The 16,736-nt window shown below is 40.3% G+C and overlaps 2 protein-coding genes across 6 annotated transcripts in view; one reads left to right on the top strand and one right to left on the bottom strand.

Annotated features, from left to right (window-relative positions):
• Positions 1–16,736, top strand: part of LOC307148447 (uncharacterized protein) — a 33,833-nt gene that overhangs the window by 9,611 nt on the left and 7,486 nt on the right. The gene's annotated exons all lie outside the window — the stretch shown is intronic.
• Positions 3,474–16,736, bottom strand: part of npas3 (neuronal PAS domain protein 3) — a 321,902-nt gene continuing 308,639 nt past the window's right edge. For 3 of the 5 annotated variants that reach the window (XM_079853967.1, XM_079853965.1, XM_079853969.1), the window contains 4 exons: positions 15,819–15,925; positions 10,049–10,196; positions 9,568–9,683; positions 3,474–8,513 (listed from right to left, as the gene is read on the bottom strand). In XM_079853967.1, coding sequence (XP_079710093.1) covers positions 7,108–8,513; positions 9,568–9,683; positions 10,049–10,196; positions 15,819–15,925 — 1,777 coding nt within the window. In that variant the 3' untranslated portion in view covers positions 3,474–7,107. The remainder of the gene's footprint in view (positions 8,514–9,567; positions 9,684–10,048; positions 10,197–15,818; positions 15,926–16,736) is intronic. The other 2 variants (XM_079853968.1, XM_079853966.1) reach the window with 1 other exon arrangement.

Raw genomic sequence — 16,736 nt, 5'->3', positions numbered from 1 at the left:
CAGATCTTTAACTGTAGATTCTGTGTACAGGTTTTTGGTCCAATAAGTAATACCTCAGTCTTGGCTGAATTTAATAGAAGAAAATTACAGGTCATCCAATATTATAAATCTTTAACACATTCTGTCAACTTAGATAATTTAGAGAATTCATCTGGTCGTGATGAAATGTATAACTGAGTATCATCGGCATAAGAGTGGAAATTAATTCCATGTTTTCTTATAATATTACCAAGTGGCAGCATATATATTGAAAATAGCAGAGGGCCTAACACAGAACCTTGCGGTACTCCATAGTTTACTGACATTATCTTCGGACATTATCTAAACCACCTTAATGTCTGTTCCTGAATACCAGTGTAATTTTGTAATCGATCTAAGAGTATTTTATGATCTATAGTGTCGAACGCAGCACTAAGATCAAGTAAAACTAGAGATGTAGCCTTGGTCAGAAGCTAGAAGTAAGTCATTTGTAATTTTAATGAGTGCAGTTTCTGTGCTATGATGGCGCCTAAATCCAGACTGAAATTTTTCATATATATCATGATTTTGCAAAAAAAAAAAGCCTAATTGAGCGGACACGACTTTTTCTAGTATTTTAGACATAAATGGAAGATTTGAAATGGGTCTGTAATTTGCTAATTCATTTGGATCTAATTGTTATTTCTTTATGAGAGGCTTAATAATTGCCAGCTTGAACGATCTTGGAATATAACCTAGAAAAAGAAAATGTCATAAAAATTAAAATAACATGGCAGACACATTAGCCTTATTTAGTTGCCATACAACTGCACCCGACATGGCTTATAAAACAATAACGCCTTTATAAGTGTGTCTAATGTTATTTAAATTACTGATACATATATTTTATAATTTTTTTTAAACTTATAAACTTTAACTTATTTAATTTATTTGTGACTTTTAAACTTTATTTAACTTATTTAATTTATTTGTGATAGCCAAAAGTTATCACATTCATGAATCACTTCATTCATTCCTCTGAAGTCCTGGCCCTCCTGCTGTGGATAATATGGATGATATATTTTCGTTTAATTTAAATGTTGTGGGGAAATGTTCGCTCGTTAGCCTAAAGATCTGCTTAATTTAGCAAAACAATAATTTCAGGGTCATTGCGAGATACAGGCTAATGTTTGTTTTCTTCCGTGCATTATAATGAAGGCTTGGTAAAATTGACACTGACTTGAACTGTGAAATCCACAGTGTGGCAAGAAGGACATCTAGTGGTTAAAATCAGTAATGACACACGAAGAGCTTCTTTTTTTTTTCAACAGGGATCTTCTGTATACTTCTGTGTTGAGTAATGGCAGAAAAATACTTTGTATTTTTCACACTTTGTATTATTTGTCCAATGTGAAAACAATATAATTTACGCATCAAATCCAGCATAAACTCTGGCACAATTTGCATATTTTTAAATGCTCAAGACAACGGTCACTGGCATTTTCATACCAAACCTGCATTTAGTTTTTTAGATAGTATGATTGTCTCAGAAAAGAGACAAAAGATCCTGCCATTCACAAGAGGTCTCAGAAGTACAGAAGATCTCTATTGAAAAAGCAGTTCCTCAGATGTTTTTACTGACTGTAACCACTAGATGTCACTCGTGCCACACTGGATTTCACAGCTCAGATGAAAAGCATCTGTGGCTCTAAGATCTAGCTGAATAAAAAAAACACCTCCTCAAATACATAAATCTACTATACAAGTACTCATATATCTAATCTGTAAAGTAATCATATATGAAAATCTATCCATCCATTCATGCCTAACTTTATTTATATCTGCAATGTAGATAAAACCATGCCTGTCTCTGCTCAAACAAATTTAAAACCTGCTTTTGATCATAGACCTATGTAGATAAGAGAGAGTTCGTATTTCATATTCATGTAAGTGTTGAAGGACCTGTAGCTGCCCTAATAAGAGCCTCTTTGCTATATAAACTCCAGTAAGGACTGTATAGGGGAGATGGACAGCTCCTAATCATTAGGGAGGATTTAGGTTTGGGCTTTTTCACCTCCTCCACTCTCTCTCTCTCTCTCCTGTGATCTATCATTCATGGGCTTCATTTAAAATTGCGTAAAATATTTAAAGTTGGTAGGATTTCTTCAGTGGGCTTCAGCGGTGACCTCCCCCTCAGTGCCTGAAGTCAGTGGAGAAAGATATGCAGCAGGGAGAAGGGAAAGAACAAGAGAGAAAAACAGGGCAAAGAGGAAAGGTGTATATAAGACACAGAAACTGTGAAGTTTCACTGTTACTTAGCATTGAACAAAAGCTGTGTTCGGAGTGGAACACTATGTACCGAATACTACACAGTATACACTATACTGTCTACACTTTAAAAAAAAAAAAAGTAGTAGTGAAGTGGTATTATTCCACTGTAAGTGTTTCAAACATTAGTGTTATTGTCAAATGAGCTCATTATGTTGCATGTGAGTGACATCCAGTTATTATCTTGGAAATTAAAAACTAAGTGCATCCCAATTTGCAAACATATGCACGATTCTTTGCCATTTTTTAGTATAAATAGTGCGAGTAGTGTTTTAACACTGAAAATTCCAAAAAGAAAAAGTGCACTTTATACCCGGATGATGCGGAAGTTGCGATAGTCTTTTCTTCCCTATTGTGATGTGTATATCCGAGTGAATCGGCTTCACATACAAGAAAATATGTAGGGGGCGGGACTTGATTTTGTCCACCGGGAATTGATTGGATGGTTGAGGTTTGCTATTGGTGGATCTCATGTGAGTGACAGGTTGCCCCGCCCTCATGTCAGTAAACACATCATCAGAAAAGAGAAGAGAAGAGATGATGCTGCAAGAGGGAGGGGGAAGTCATTTTGATTAAAGATTACAGGACACATTAATTTTTAAACAGTAATGATGTGACAGATGAATCATTTATAACAAATAACATCAGACTCCAACGCTGAATGACAATGGGAGGTCAATTCTAGCACACTGCATTGTGGAACACAAACTTTACTGTGCACAGTATACATGTGCTGGAGAAATAGTATGAATAACTGTAATAGTAATCTTACTCGTTACATAAAGTCAACGTGAAATCAAAATCGACTCCATTGACCTTCTTGCGTGTTTCGGTCTCGTTGTGAACAATATATTGCCGCATGTTATTTCAAAGAGATAAATATCTTCATAATCTTTCTTTCATCCAAAATAAATGGCTCATTCTGCCACTGAAAAAACCTTCTTCAAAGCCAACCTTGTCCACTTTGCACAATCCAATCAATTCCCAATGGATTAAATAAAACCCCTTCACTCCAAACCCGTTTTCTTTCTGAATATCCTGTTTCACTTGGAAATTCATCACATTATGGAAATGAAAATGGTGTTTCAACAACATCTGATCAATAAAGTTGTCACAGAGCAGAACATCTAAAGTAAAACACTTTTTTTTTTTTAAAGGAAGCATTTTCCCCTTTTATTTAGCTTTGCCGTAGGAAGTTACAGTGAGATCAGTATAATAGAAGACACAGATTGAAATATTCCTGCTAATTGAAAACCTGGTGAAGATACCGTGAGGTGGAAAAACATATCAGAAATACCCGTGAGAATCTGTCCAACGTAAAGGAGATTTCCTCAGCCACTGCTAAAACATGTCGGCCCTGGTACAAGTGCACTGGATTGCCATTTATTGTGTGTGGATGCAAAAGTCAGCAGGGCTACATGGGAATATTCAGGTGATATTCCCTTACCTGAAACCTGTAGGTAACTAAAACTACATTAACCAAAACTAAAGACCGGGAGAAAAACATAGGAGGGAAAAGAACAAACATAAAGAGGCAGGAAAGTAGGAACGCAAAGAATAATCATTGATGTTCGGCATTCACTTATGATGAATAGAATGTAAAAGAAATGATGCCAGATAGTAACAAATCCAAGAAAAGTTTATTATGAATATGGCACCTGTAAGATGGTAAAAAAACTGTGTTACAGAAAGACAACCATGTATGACATGTCGCTTTAACTGATGAAAACCTACAAAAGTATAAAATAACCCTGTTGTAAAATGAAGTATGTACATTTTTGAATTGCAGCATTATTCATGGTAAATGAACAAAAAATGTGTTTCCAAAAAAATAAGCCAGGCACTCAAAGTTAGCTTCAGTTAGTTGTTTTTTTGTCTTTTTTTTCCTCTGAAAACAAAAAACAAAATCAAAATGTACCATAGTTTTCTCTTTTTAATATTTTAATTTGTTTGTACTTAGAATTTATAACACTGTTAACACTGATACTAAGAGAATCCCCTTTCTCCCATATTCTTCTACTTGGCACCAAGTTCCTCATAAAAGAATCTGTATAATTGTACAAGAAATAGTTAAAAACACAGACACAGTCTTCACAGGTAAATGAAGTGATTTCTCATATTGTAATTTTAAACACTATTTATCTGACAGCAGCTGAGATTAGTTTAAGATTAAATCACCAGCAATCATTTTGACACAACACAGATACATTGAGACAGCTCGCCCGGCTGTTCTGTTAGTAACATATGGGTGTATTTCCTGGTCCACAGTGTCTGTTTTTGGAGCTGTCCCCAAACCCCCGTCGTCCTGACCACTTCTGCTCTACGTACAAAATGCTAAAATCTAGGATCCTGTTAACCTGCAGCAGCGACGCCAAGCTCTCCCGCAACCGCTCAGACAGCGAAGTCCCGTTATTGTCATTTTTAAAAACATTAATATCATGACCTGGGTTTGAGTAACAACACGTCTTCACAGAAACCACAGACACAAGTTTCCTGATGTCGGGGGGGGGGGGAAGCCTGATTCAGGTAAAAAGACGAAGGCCCCCCTTCCCTTTGCCGGACAGACTAAAAAACACTAAACATCGACAAAGCCGCTGGACCGAACAAAATCAAGTAAACCAAACAATCAACTTAGTAAACATGCATTTCCAAAACACCTATAAAAATAGATTTTATAGTGCGAAATACTTTTTTCATCTCTTTAGAAATCTTTAAAATTGTTTATTGTCCTGAAATACTACTGTCATCGTTTTTTTTTTGTTTTTCGTTTTTTTTTTTTCCATTATTTCCTGTGAGTTGCAGGGTCATTGAAGTCAACAGGTTTGGTGGAAACCAATGAAATACACCCAATGCACAAGAGAAGCACAAGGGACTCTGGGAATGTTTCACATCTGAGGCTTTTAAGGTTCCAGTCTGCTAAATGCTACTTCAGTTTTTTTATTCCTCATCACGTTTGGGCTGGAAACTGCAATCCCAGAATACCTCAGTGGCAAAAAAATGGCTCCTTAAACCTTTGAGCTAGTTTAGAGTCTTTTATCTCTGAGAAGAGAGAGAGAGGTCTGTAGACTACACAACAGCAAAGCAATAGCAGAAACAGAAAAAAGTAATACATACAAAAAGGAAGCAGCAAAAAAGGTGACACTACATTGGAAGGCCACCACACAAAATCCACTAACCTCCACTGGTTCACTAAGACTGCAAGGGGGCAGGAAGGAGAACAAATGTTTCCCCGTCCAAGCCCGGACTAGCACAGAGAGGACAAAGGACAAAACAGCTACATTAGCTCAGTATATACTGCATATAGTAACACACACTTAAGTTGCTATGGAGACTGACAGCCAATGACACTTACACATTGTACAAGTTTACGGTTATCACGCTGCATAATAGATGACTTGATGGACGGCTGTCAAAGGATGAAGTGACAGTTTTCTTCCGTTTTATTACTTTCGTTTTTTTTAAACATCAAATCACAGTGTTTTAACACCAAACTGTGAGAGTAGTTTTTTTTTTGGCAACAGTGGATAAAAATTAGGAATGTGGATTTTCAAAACACATTTTTTTGATTGAAAATGCATGTCCTTATTACAATCTCTGTTTGATATGTGATTTTTAGAGAGAGTTTAAGGGGTAAGGGATGAAGGGAAACTGATTTCGGAAAGGAAACCAGGCTTGTAAGCTAAAGAGGGAGTGTAAACAATTAAGCCAAACATTTGTAATAATAATAAAAAAAAAATCCTCAAAACAATTAAGAATAGCTCTGACCTAAGCCTGTTGGAGTTTTAACATTCATCTTCAAGTTTGTGATGCAAAATTAGCCTCAGTTGCACTGAGAGATAGAAAGGAATTCAACGAGAAGAAAGAAAAAAAAAATTCAAACTTTAGCGTATCCCTCTCTCCGGATTCATTCAGGTTGAGTTAAAATACTCAATGTACCACATGCTCACAGGTGGTGAACATAATAATAAGTGATGAACATAATAATAATAAAAATCAATCATAACAAAAGAAGTCTGTTAGATGTTTGACTTTTCTGTAGAAAAGCTCTGAAGCCGCCATTTGTCTGGAGTTCCGGAACAGTACCTACATCAGCCAGCTGAGTGAGGGTAACTCAATGATAGCACCATGGATCTGCAAAAAGATGATGGAACTGGAGAAATCTCACACTGACCTGTTCCATGTCCTGGGATTTTATAGTAACATTCTATTCACAGGTCAATACCCGGCTAAAATTGCTTTTTTAAATGCATGATTTGCAAGTTGAGCTATAAAAAACGAAGAAAAAGCATTATTTCTAAAATACTATTCCCCCTTTAGAAAGAACCTTAAAACCCTTCGAACTACATCAAATAGGGTAACATCCTTTTATCAGCATCAATCTCGATTACATCAAGATACCGTTAGAAACATGAACCGTTTCTTTTCTTGTCAATTTTCTTTTTCTAATACCTTTAAGACATCCTAATGAGGATGTTAGATACTCTGGACAAATATTTCACCCCAGAGAAGACATACGCTACAGTGCTATGAATTCCCTGTGGCTCAGAGGGAACTCTTTACAATAGAGATGAGTCTGTTTAGTCCGTTTAGAGAAACCGTCATCAAGAACTTGTGTGAGGAGGCGAGAGAGAAGAAAGAGAGATAGAAAGATAGAAAGACACAGAAAGAGAAACCATTCATTTCAGTTACACAAGCTCAATTGCTCAAAATTCAAAGTGCTAGAACATCTCACTTTTCCCCAACTTTGATACACAGTCTTTTTGCCTCAGAAGAGTCTTTTTAACACAGTTGAACACAGTAATATGGTCTCAATGTTTTGCTTCAATCCTCCTTGCGCTCCAGAGTCTGTGTGTTGTGGATGCCGTTGCTGTAGACGGGAAACGGAAGCGTGGAAAAGAGTCCCTCTGCTGTGGTGAAGACGTTAGCAGCAGGCATCTGCGTGAGCCCGGCTCCGCTGACCGTGGCCCCAAAGGGGGTGGACATGTTGAGCCGGTGCACGTGATGGTAAAGCATCTCCATGGGTGTCTTGGGGTCTATGCCGAAACCGGGCCCATCAACAAAGTTCACAGCAGTGTGGGCGTTAGGCAGGAGGTTGCCCTGCATGGCCAGGCTGACATCTGCCGGGGCGTATCGGATCGTTCCAGTGGTGTAGACTCGTGGGGATGCCGTGCTGGTGGCGGCGAGCGTTCCTGTGACTCTGTGCACCAATGGAAGCACCACATTCCCCGCTTGTAACCTCTGCAGGGCTTCCAGATCACTGGTGTAGAGCAGGGAACCGGAGGAGGTGGGCGTACCCTGCTGCTTGTCCCGCGGTGAGGCAGAGAGAGGTGGGGAGAGCGGGTCAGCGGTGGTGGTTGAACTGGAAGGAGGAACCAAGCTGCCTGGAGTTGCGCTGGACACGGAGGTGGGGGTGCTGTTATTGTTGCCACTGCTACTGTTGCCATTGAAATTGGGCTTTCTGCTGCCTCCTCCACCCTCGGCACCAGGTGGAGTGAGGACGGAGTCGGGAATGGACACCTGCAGGCCGGCAGGCGGGGGGGAAGGGAAGGTGTCGTGGGGTTTTGTCATGCTGTAGGGGGACTCGTTACGGGAGATCTCTCGATTGGGTGGGTAGTTCCAGATGCTGCTGTCGTTGTCGAAGTTTATAGGTTCCGACATCTCAGTCTTGATCTTCAGCACAGAGGAACTGGTCGGGGAGGGTGGAAGCAGAAGGGGAGGCTGGTCTCCGAGGGTGGGGTCCAGGCTGCCAGGGCTGGGGGTTGCGGCAGCCGAGGGAGACAGACGGAGACGTTGGCGACTATCATCCCATTTCTGCTTTTTCCTCCTCTTCTTTCTCTTCTGGTGTTTACTCATTGCCGGCCCGGTCAACTCTCGTCCACTGTTGCAGTCCTTCACAATATCTTCTGCATCATCCTCTTCTTCTTCTGAGGAGGAGCAAGAGGAGGGCGAGTCCTGCAATTCCTCCACCTCGCCGTCACCATAGCGCTCTACCTTTATGTGTAAACCACCCAAGCGGCCCTCCTTGTGGTCGGTTTCACAGTCAGAAGGTTCCAGGCTGTCATCACTGTCCTGACTTTCTGGATTGCTGGAACTGTCTCCTTCCTCTTGTCGCCTCATCTCTTGCTCTGGCGGCCGGCCTGTCTGTTTCTTACTGTCCGTCTCTGGATCTTCACTGTTCTCAGAAGACTGATTTCCCTTCCCACCTGACTTGGAGTTTTCGTTGTCTTCTGGGAGAAAGAAAAAGGTTTAGAGGACAAGTTTCCATTCACATCATCATGTCATAGTTTATCAGTACCTTGCACAAGAACCATAGTTCACTAAACATGATAGGGAGTTTTAGAATAAGTGTATTTATTTAAAGCTTAGATAGTTGGGAGAGCTCCAGTTGGACATATATTACTTGTGTATATATATGAACAGGACACAATTACACCTGGGATATAAACGGTTCTTTGTTTTGGTTGCAGCATTAGCCACTGGTGACTGTATGATGTGATGTATCATTAGTTTTGTCATGAAAGGCTCGAATTCTGTTCAGAACAAGTGACCTTGATGGGGGGGGGAATTGGAAATTCTGGCCTTAGGAAAAGCATGTCTGCATTGGAAGAGAAACACAGGGAGAGAGATAAAGAGACAGAGAAAGACAGAAGGAGAAGGCGGGGTGTAGAGATGGGTAGGGAGTCTGAGAGGAGAAGAGGGCATGGTTTGGTCCAGCTGCAGCTGGCACAGTCTGTAACCTTTGTGATGAAGGCTGGCAAAAGGCTCGGCAGGCAGAGATGCTCAGGGGCCAATATGTTGGCACTTTCCCCAGACTGTCAACTGGCCTTGTTCATTCATAGCCTCCACCATCTTTGGAATCTCACTTCATCTTCTTTTGGAATGTATAATTAATATCTCCAACTGGCTGTGGAGTTTTAATTGACTATTTACACCAGTTTTAGGGACATGGCGAAAGCACCACATTTCCTTGTCCTACATAATTTCCAGTAATTATTGGAATGAAGATATTTTACTCAGTAAGAGCCCTCAGATGAGACATTTGCATTTGGTTAAAAGACAAGCGTGTTGTGAATATAGTTTTTTTTTTTTTTTAGAAGACTACTTGATTGTAAAGAATTAAAAACAGTTCCATGAACTGGGACAACAACCATGGAGCAAGAAAAACTGGCTTTAAGTCTCCTTCTCAAGGGCTCCATGTGCGGATCAAACCAGCAACCTTCCACTTATTCTGAAATGTTTTGTGGGAAATGGTATCATATTTGCAATGGAATGGGACGCTACCAGAATTCTCCTTGGAGTCGGATTCAGAATCAGATGTTTCCGAGGACTCTGATGCTTTCTCTGGCAGGTTAGGCAGCTGTGCGATGTCCATAGGTGTGTCTTTGTACTCTGGATTACTGCCCATTAAAAAAGAAACCACATAAAAAGACACATTTAGAAGATAGAAGTCATTCACTTTGCCAGCTGAGAATCATTCACAGCTGTGTGAAACATCCTTCACTCTCTTCTCTAGAATGTTCCAGACATCCTGATTGATTCACTGCGGCCCAAACCACAGAGCATTCTAATGTTCTCTCGGCCCGTGCACAGACCCAAAAGCAGTTTGAGAAGAGTGGTGCGTTTAGCCTTCCTCATCTTACAGAAGAGCAGACAATTACTAACTCTCTCAAGTGGGAAATACTTTCATCTTGTTACAGTGCCGGATGGAACAAATCAAAATCTAAAGATATGGCATTTTCATCAAAGTAAAAGACTCGTATACCTCAGTACATAGTTGACCCAGATGATGTTTTTTTCATTGGCGTTCTTGGCGTTGATTGCAATAGTGGCACTGGACTGGATCCAGATATAACCTCCATTCTTCTGAATCCAGCGGTAATACTTTGTCACACTTTGACCTTTATTCATCACTATAGAAAGAGGAGATGATACAAGAAAGGAAAGGTGGAGGAAGAGGAAAATAGAAGAGGAAAAAAGGGAATAAACCTGTGAACATTGTAATAATGAAATGAGACTGCTTATGCTTAAGTTTTCAAAAGTTTACAGCAATACATATACTCTGGTTTAATTACAACAACAATTAATAATAATCATAATATTTGCATTTAGTGTGCCCAGGTAAAGCTCAAACCTATCCATTATTTCATGCTGTGTTAACATCATGAACATTATTAATCTCCAAAGCCCAGCAGAGGGTGCTGTGACTGTTTGCTAAGGGCTCTGTAATTGTGTCCTTGTCTGAGGCTACTCATGTGAAGACACTGTGGCAGTTGCCATAATTTTGGCTAAATTAAGCGCTAAATGGCGATCTCAAATAATATGAATTTGCATTAATCATTGTTCTGCACAACAGAAACAGTCGGAATCCAAGCACGGCAGTAAATTCAGATTCTGGGTTTAATTACAGTTACAAATAGCCCTTTCCATAAAAAGAGTCCATTGAGAAGAATGATTTATAAAAGAATAAGTCTAGTAATTAAAATCATTACAGACTAATAGCATTGTTTAAGAAGCTGTCCCAAAGGCTCTGATAATTGACTTTAGTTCACCGACTGCTTTCTGTACCAATAAATGTAAAACTAAGCTGTAACTCCAGAAAATTGAGACAAAAAGCCATGAGTTGTTTATCTGACTTGTTCGCTGTGGCCAGTGGGCATGCCCTTGACTCACCTTCATTCTCTTCAACAAAGTTTACATGGTACTGAGAGTCTATGGAAGGGTTTAGTACACATGGAATGCATCTAAGCAACATCATCATATTTTCATCACTAAAAAACATCATATTTTGCATGTGAAATGACAAAACTGATGATAAAATAAAGACCTGCTATGGTAAATATTCCCTAAAACCAACTTCAACTGTACTAAATTAAGAGGTGGAAACATTACGTTTCTCTATTTTCTATTTCTAACTATTTTCTTTTGAAATAGTTTTAAAATCTCAGTGGTAGATAGATGCATGTGCCAGTAATGTACATTAAATTGGATAAGTATTATACATTTTCAATATATTAAATCTTTTTATTAAATTTTTTTTTTCTTTTTCTTTTTTTCCTCTTATCTGTGAACACGTGAGTCTGAGCGGTCCCTTAAAACCCTCATTACTATCTACAAGTTTCCAGGACATTTTCCCCCCTGCCTTTAAACCTGATCTCATCTGCATCTGCATTTGATGTGCTGGCCCCCTCGGCTCCACCCGGCACCACGTCTGTACAGGTGAGGCTTATTTTTTAACCCCCTTTCAGTTACGCTGCCATTAAATCAATCAGGGGCTGCTTGAGTTATTGATTTAGTGGTAATGAAGCCACCCCTTTCTCTCTCCCCCTCCTCGCTCTTCTCTTTCTGTATCCCTCTTTTCTTTTTTTTCCGGTGCAGGAGTCGTTGGCTGCTTTTGGAGGCTTTAAAAGGAATACGGCCTCTTTAATCTGCCTGCCTTCTCCTGGAGCCTCGGGCAAGCCTGCAGGACGGTCTCTCTCTCTCTCTACTTCCGTTCTTTCTCATTCTATCCCTCTCTGCACCAGGGCCTCTGTCCTTCAGTTCTGTTAAATCACTTGGATCCCTTCCATAATAGCAGCTACCTTTCAGATACCCTTTACCCAGCGTGGCCTCACTTCCAGCAGGAGGGGTGGAGGGTGTCACTGTCATATAAAAGTAAGTAATTTACACCCGTGAAATTGCTTTATGGAAAAGTCCTTGCAGTCCACTGGGGTATTATTGTAAAGACAAGCCTTTTATGAATGAGAGAGCAGACATGCAGATCTGCGGCACCTAGGCAGGGTTTGGCTGGATAAGTGAATTGGAGGTTTTTAACTTGTATTCTTTGGATTTAATGGCAAAACTTCACCAGCAGAGGAAGTAAACACGTTGGCCATTTATAGAAACGGTGAGAAGTGAAATTACGACTACGACCACTTTCAAGGCATTTAGAATAACTACAAGTAAAGATGCTATAATCTGATGGTTTTAAAGATTTCCTAGTGTTATAAAATCCAGAACGAAATCCAGTTTCTAGCTGGTCAAAGCTTGCTTTTTATGGCCATGTGCTGGTTGAGAATGCTGGTCTAACCAGAAGTCAAACTAGTTGACAACCTTGGCTAAACTGGTGCAAACAACTAAAACTAATTAGAATTACATTAAAACAACAACAAAACATTCGAATGAATCACTGCTGACGTAAATACAGTATATCCATGGATACAGAAACATTTTTCATATTTACTCTGAATCCATTATGGAAGAAAACTGAAGAAACATTGTCAACGGTACATGCGATGGGTGTTAGAGCAGGTGTATTTTTCCGCAGCTGTGGAGTCTATCTTCAAGCACAATAAGGAGTGAAGGGAGTTTTTCATTAAAGTCAGTTTGAACTACTCTTCAGAGACCGGCTCTTGTAGTCTGCCTTCAGGCACAGAGCTTCAGTCTCCTGGGGTTTCTCCACACTTCTGTGAGCCATCGTTTCCCACCTCTGTCTCTCTCTCGCTCTTTCTCAGCTGGTAAAAACACACACACACACACACACACACCCGCGGAGCATTTATGCGGTGAGTATTATACGTAGTCGTGTAACACAGTGTCTTTTATTAATTTAAGCTGTGTTGGTCCTGTTCTGAAGCTGACACAGGTGAGGTCAGAGCTGTCACGATGCATTTCTGCCCATATAAAACACCTGCTCTCAAATGCTTCATGAGCACATGCTTTCTAATTTTCCTTCAGTAAACTAGAGATAATTTTATCCAGTTATAAAGCTCAAATTAAGCCGTTAAACAAATAGACGATAGGTCATGTTTTAGCATGTCGTAAAAGTAGTAAGAAGCCCACGAGAGATTGTGCTGTACAGTGAGTTTACCTTAACTGTAGTTCTGTCATGACACCTCTCTGAGTGTTTTGCATGGGTATAACAATTTTGATATGTTTGGTCTTGGCGGAATAGACCTGCTGCAGAGTAAGTACGGGACTTTTGCCAGTACATACACGACACGCTGCTGTGAGCATGTAAAACATGCTGCTGTTGTACACATGAATTACCCCTAGCAGATCTATACAGGTGGAGGGTTTTTGAAAGCGTGCAGCAAATGCTACAGCAAATGCTAACAAAGTATTTGAAGGCTGAACATGTGCGCTCATTGGCTACTGATGCAGCAGGAACCAATCAGCTGTGCCCTTCAGAGAATCATGTGATTGCAAGCAGTTTGAGTTAAGGACCTATTAGCCTGCGCCATCTAGAATTTCATGACAGAACTTTTTATTTAAAACCACTGTTATGCACAACCTTGAATTATTGCTTTTATAAAATGGCTGTAACAGCAATATGAATAACAATTATTCTGCTAATTAATATAGTTCATAAGCCCAACTGTAGGTTGTGGTTGTCAAGCAACTTTGCATTAAACAGGACTTTTCAACCACTTTGAAGATTAGAATCTTGTCTGAACTTCCCATTTTAGAAAGGAGCGTAAACAACTCTTTAAGCAACCGTAGGTCAAGGTGCTCAATTTGAACAGATCTGCTCTAAATGCTTTATCAGGCCCTTAAACACTTGAGCAGTGGACTATGACCTCTCCAATATGCATCTGTAATATATCATACATCCCAACGCATTAAGAACACAACCACATGCATGCACTCAAGCCAAAGGCCCGCACACGTCACTGCATCTGCAGCACAGATCTGTCGAGAGGTTTGACCAGACTGACATCATCCCTCTTATCCCTGGCTCTAACCAATCTGATGGCCCTGTGTGATCTGATATCAGTGTCTGATTAGCAATCAGTGGGAGATCACTGTATCTGCTCCTTAGTCACGCGCGTCATGTTCATGCAGACACCTGAAGATCTGGCTCTGACACACACACCATTATAATGCATTTAACCTGTGTTGGGGAATAAAACTAAAAGTAGCAAGTAGTAGTGTGACAGCAGGAATAATGAACAATAATCAAAAAATCTCTCATTTGAAGGAATTTACGGAATCAGTTCAACACATTAATCTACCATTTTCTAGTTGTATTAGTTATTGGTAGAGTATTTGGTTTAAATTTATCTGCTCAAATTGAGATTGAGTTTGATTCAGTTTTTATTGTTTTTGTACTAGATAAATATGGCTCTTTGACCACAAAAATATATAAAAAATATCTAACGGTCATTTATTTGAACAAAGATGCTGATAACTATCAAAACATGATTTTTCTTTGACCACAAATATGTAAAAAAAAAAGTTCTTTAAATTTTGAGTAGATTACAGCGTGGGAAGCAACATTTTCAAACAATGTTTCAACCAGCATTTTATCATATCGAGCATAAACGTGCAAAGTAAAATGCAGAAACGGCATCCCTATCCACTCTCTACTGCAGCGCTGTGAACGGTCATTCGCAGTGCGGCTAGATTTATGTTGATTGCCGTCACGCTAATGCGTAATAGATGGTTAGAAAGCCAGGGGTAGCTGGGGATGTGCAGTTCTCTCTTAGTGCGTATTCCTCTCTCTCCTTTCACACCATCGCTTTCTCTCTCTCCGCTATCAATGCAATCCAGGGCTTCAGTCCTCTCTCCTCTGCCTCCGCTGGGTTTCAAATCAAGGTCTAATGGACCCAATCTGGTGGCTTTTTAAGGCAAAGGGACAGTGCAATACAGTGGTAATTGCGCTCTAATTCAGTTGAACTCCCAATATCTAATCAGACAGCTCCAAATTCCCTTGCCAGCCCCAAGGACACCCACCCTCCTCTGCAAACACCTAATAAAACGAGGGATTTATCCCCCTCCTCCTCCTCTTCCTGTGCCTCAACCCTCACTACTTAAATAATGGCAACCTGCCTGCTGTAGAGCAGCACACACATTTACTGTATGAAACGCTACGCCGCTCTCAATGACGCTTTGAATTTCTGCCATGGTGGTGGAGGGGAGCGGAAAAGGTGTGCTGCCAAAACACACTTAACAGATGATTTAAGATATTCAAGAAGCATGAACGTTCCTCCAGACGGTCAGCGGCCCTCCTGCCGAGCGCGATGAAAGCAGCGCGTGCAAAAGGTTGAGGAACCTTCAAAGGGCTCTGCAGTGGTGGATCGGCCCAGATGAATACTACATGACATAAAAATGCACTCGAAATGTGGCGCCTGTGCATTGAGAGGAGCAACTAAAGCTGAAAGGAGGAGTGAAATGTGTAAGATGTGTAATGTCAAACGAACAGAGATTCTCAGCCACGTTCTATGCCTTGCAAGCGATATGTGGCTTGTTTGGAAGACGTGCGCTCGCCTACCCGTCTGGCAGAGGGAAGCGGTTCTTCATGGACAGTTATGAGAAGAACCGCTAGCATGGATAATCTTGCCTGTCACACTGCTGTCCCATTACGCTGAAGTGCTGCAGTGAACACATTACACCAGCTTTGGCACGTAACACGGTGTGCTCTCAGGATGTCATTGACCAATGATCAATGAGTCCCGCTAAAGCATGTAAGGACACTGAATCTTGCTCTTTAACAACCATCCTGTAGTTTTTGGCACTGTTGGGTGGCTGCACAGATTGATTGGATGGATACTCACGGTCTAAATGGCTTTGCCGAATGCCTTCCACGTCCTCTGCGTGAATGAAGTGATAACATCTTTTCCCTACGATGTCGACAGGTGTCAGGTCCATGTAGTCGCTGATTCTGGAAAGGATTATTTCAATGTTAAATCAAAATTGACACCATTTCGTTTTTTCCACTATTTTTAAGCAGTTCGATTCATTAGTCACTCAAAACAAGACTCTTTTTTTTTTTTGTGCATTGAAAAAAGCTTGTTTCTACAATGCAACACATTACGGGAAAAAGTGTTGTGATTGGCAATTCATGTTGACTTAAATATTCACCCACAAATCACCATTAAACATTAGAAGCAGCAGCAAATTATAATAATATATTAGCTATTTGTCAGAACCAGAATCAGATTCCTGCAATTTTCTGATCCAATAATGCCAATGGCTACATCAATATGCAGAGTTGAGCAGTCCACCAAAACGAAGCCAAACAGATATTACTGTGGGTTATCATATCCTAGTCAATGACAGATTAAAATAGGGCAATGACATGGGCTGCGTTTCCCAAAAGCATTGTGGGCCAAGTTGATTGTAGAGACCATTGGTGGCAATGGTTTTATGATCTACTTAGGCTTACGATGCTTTTGGGAAATGCAGCCCTGATTGGTTTTGTGTCAACCTCACTAGCCTGGTTTCCATTACAGATTTGTGCAAACTTTTGCGAAGAAAAAGGAGAAAAAATTATTGCGAAATGACAGCGTTTCCATTAACCGACATTTTTTCCTTTCTATAAGTCATTCCAATAATCATGGCAACGGATGTTAAGTTAACGTATATCACAGCCACCGCACTAGCCATTGTTTTTAATGGAAGGAGACGTAGATGTGTTATCCAAGCATTAATGGCAAGGAAAGCCTCTTGGGAGCAGCACATATGAGCTGTTT

The sequence above is a fragment of the Squalius cephalus genome (genome assembly GCF_949319135.1).
Source record: "Squalius cephalus genome assembly, chromosome: 20".
NCBI lineage: Eukaryota > Metazoa > Chordata > Actinopteri > Cypriniformes > Leuciscidae > Squalius > Squalius cephalus.
The sequence above is the reverse complement of the archived record's forward strand: the minus strand, read 5'-3'. Positions and strand labels throughout refer to the sequence as shown.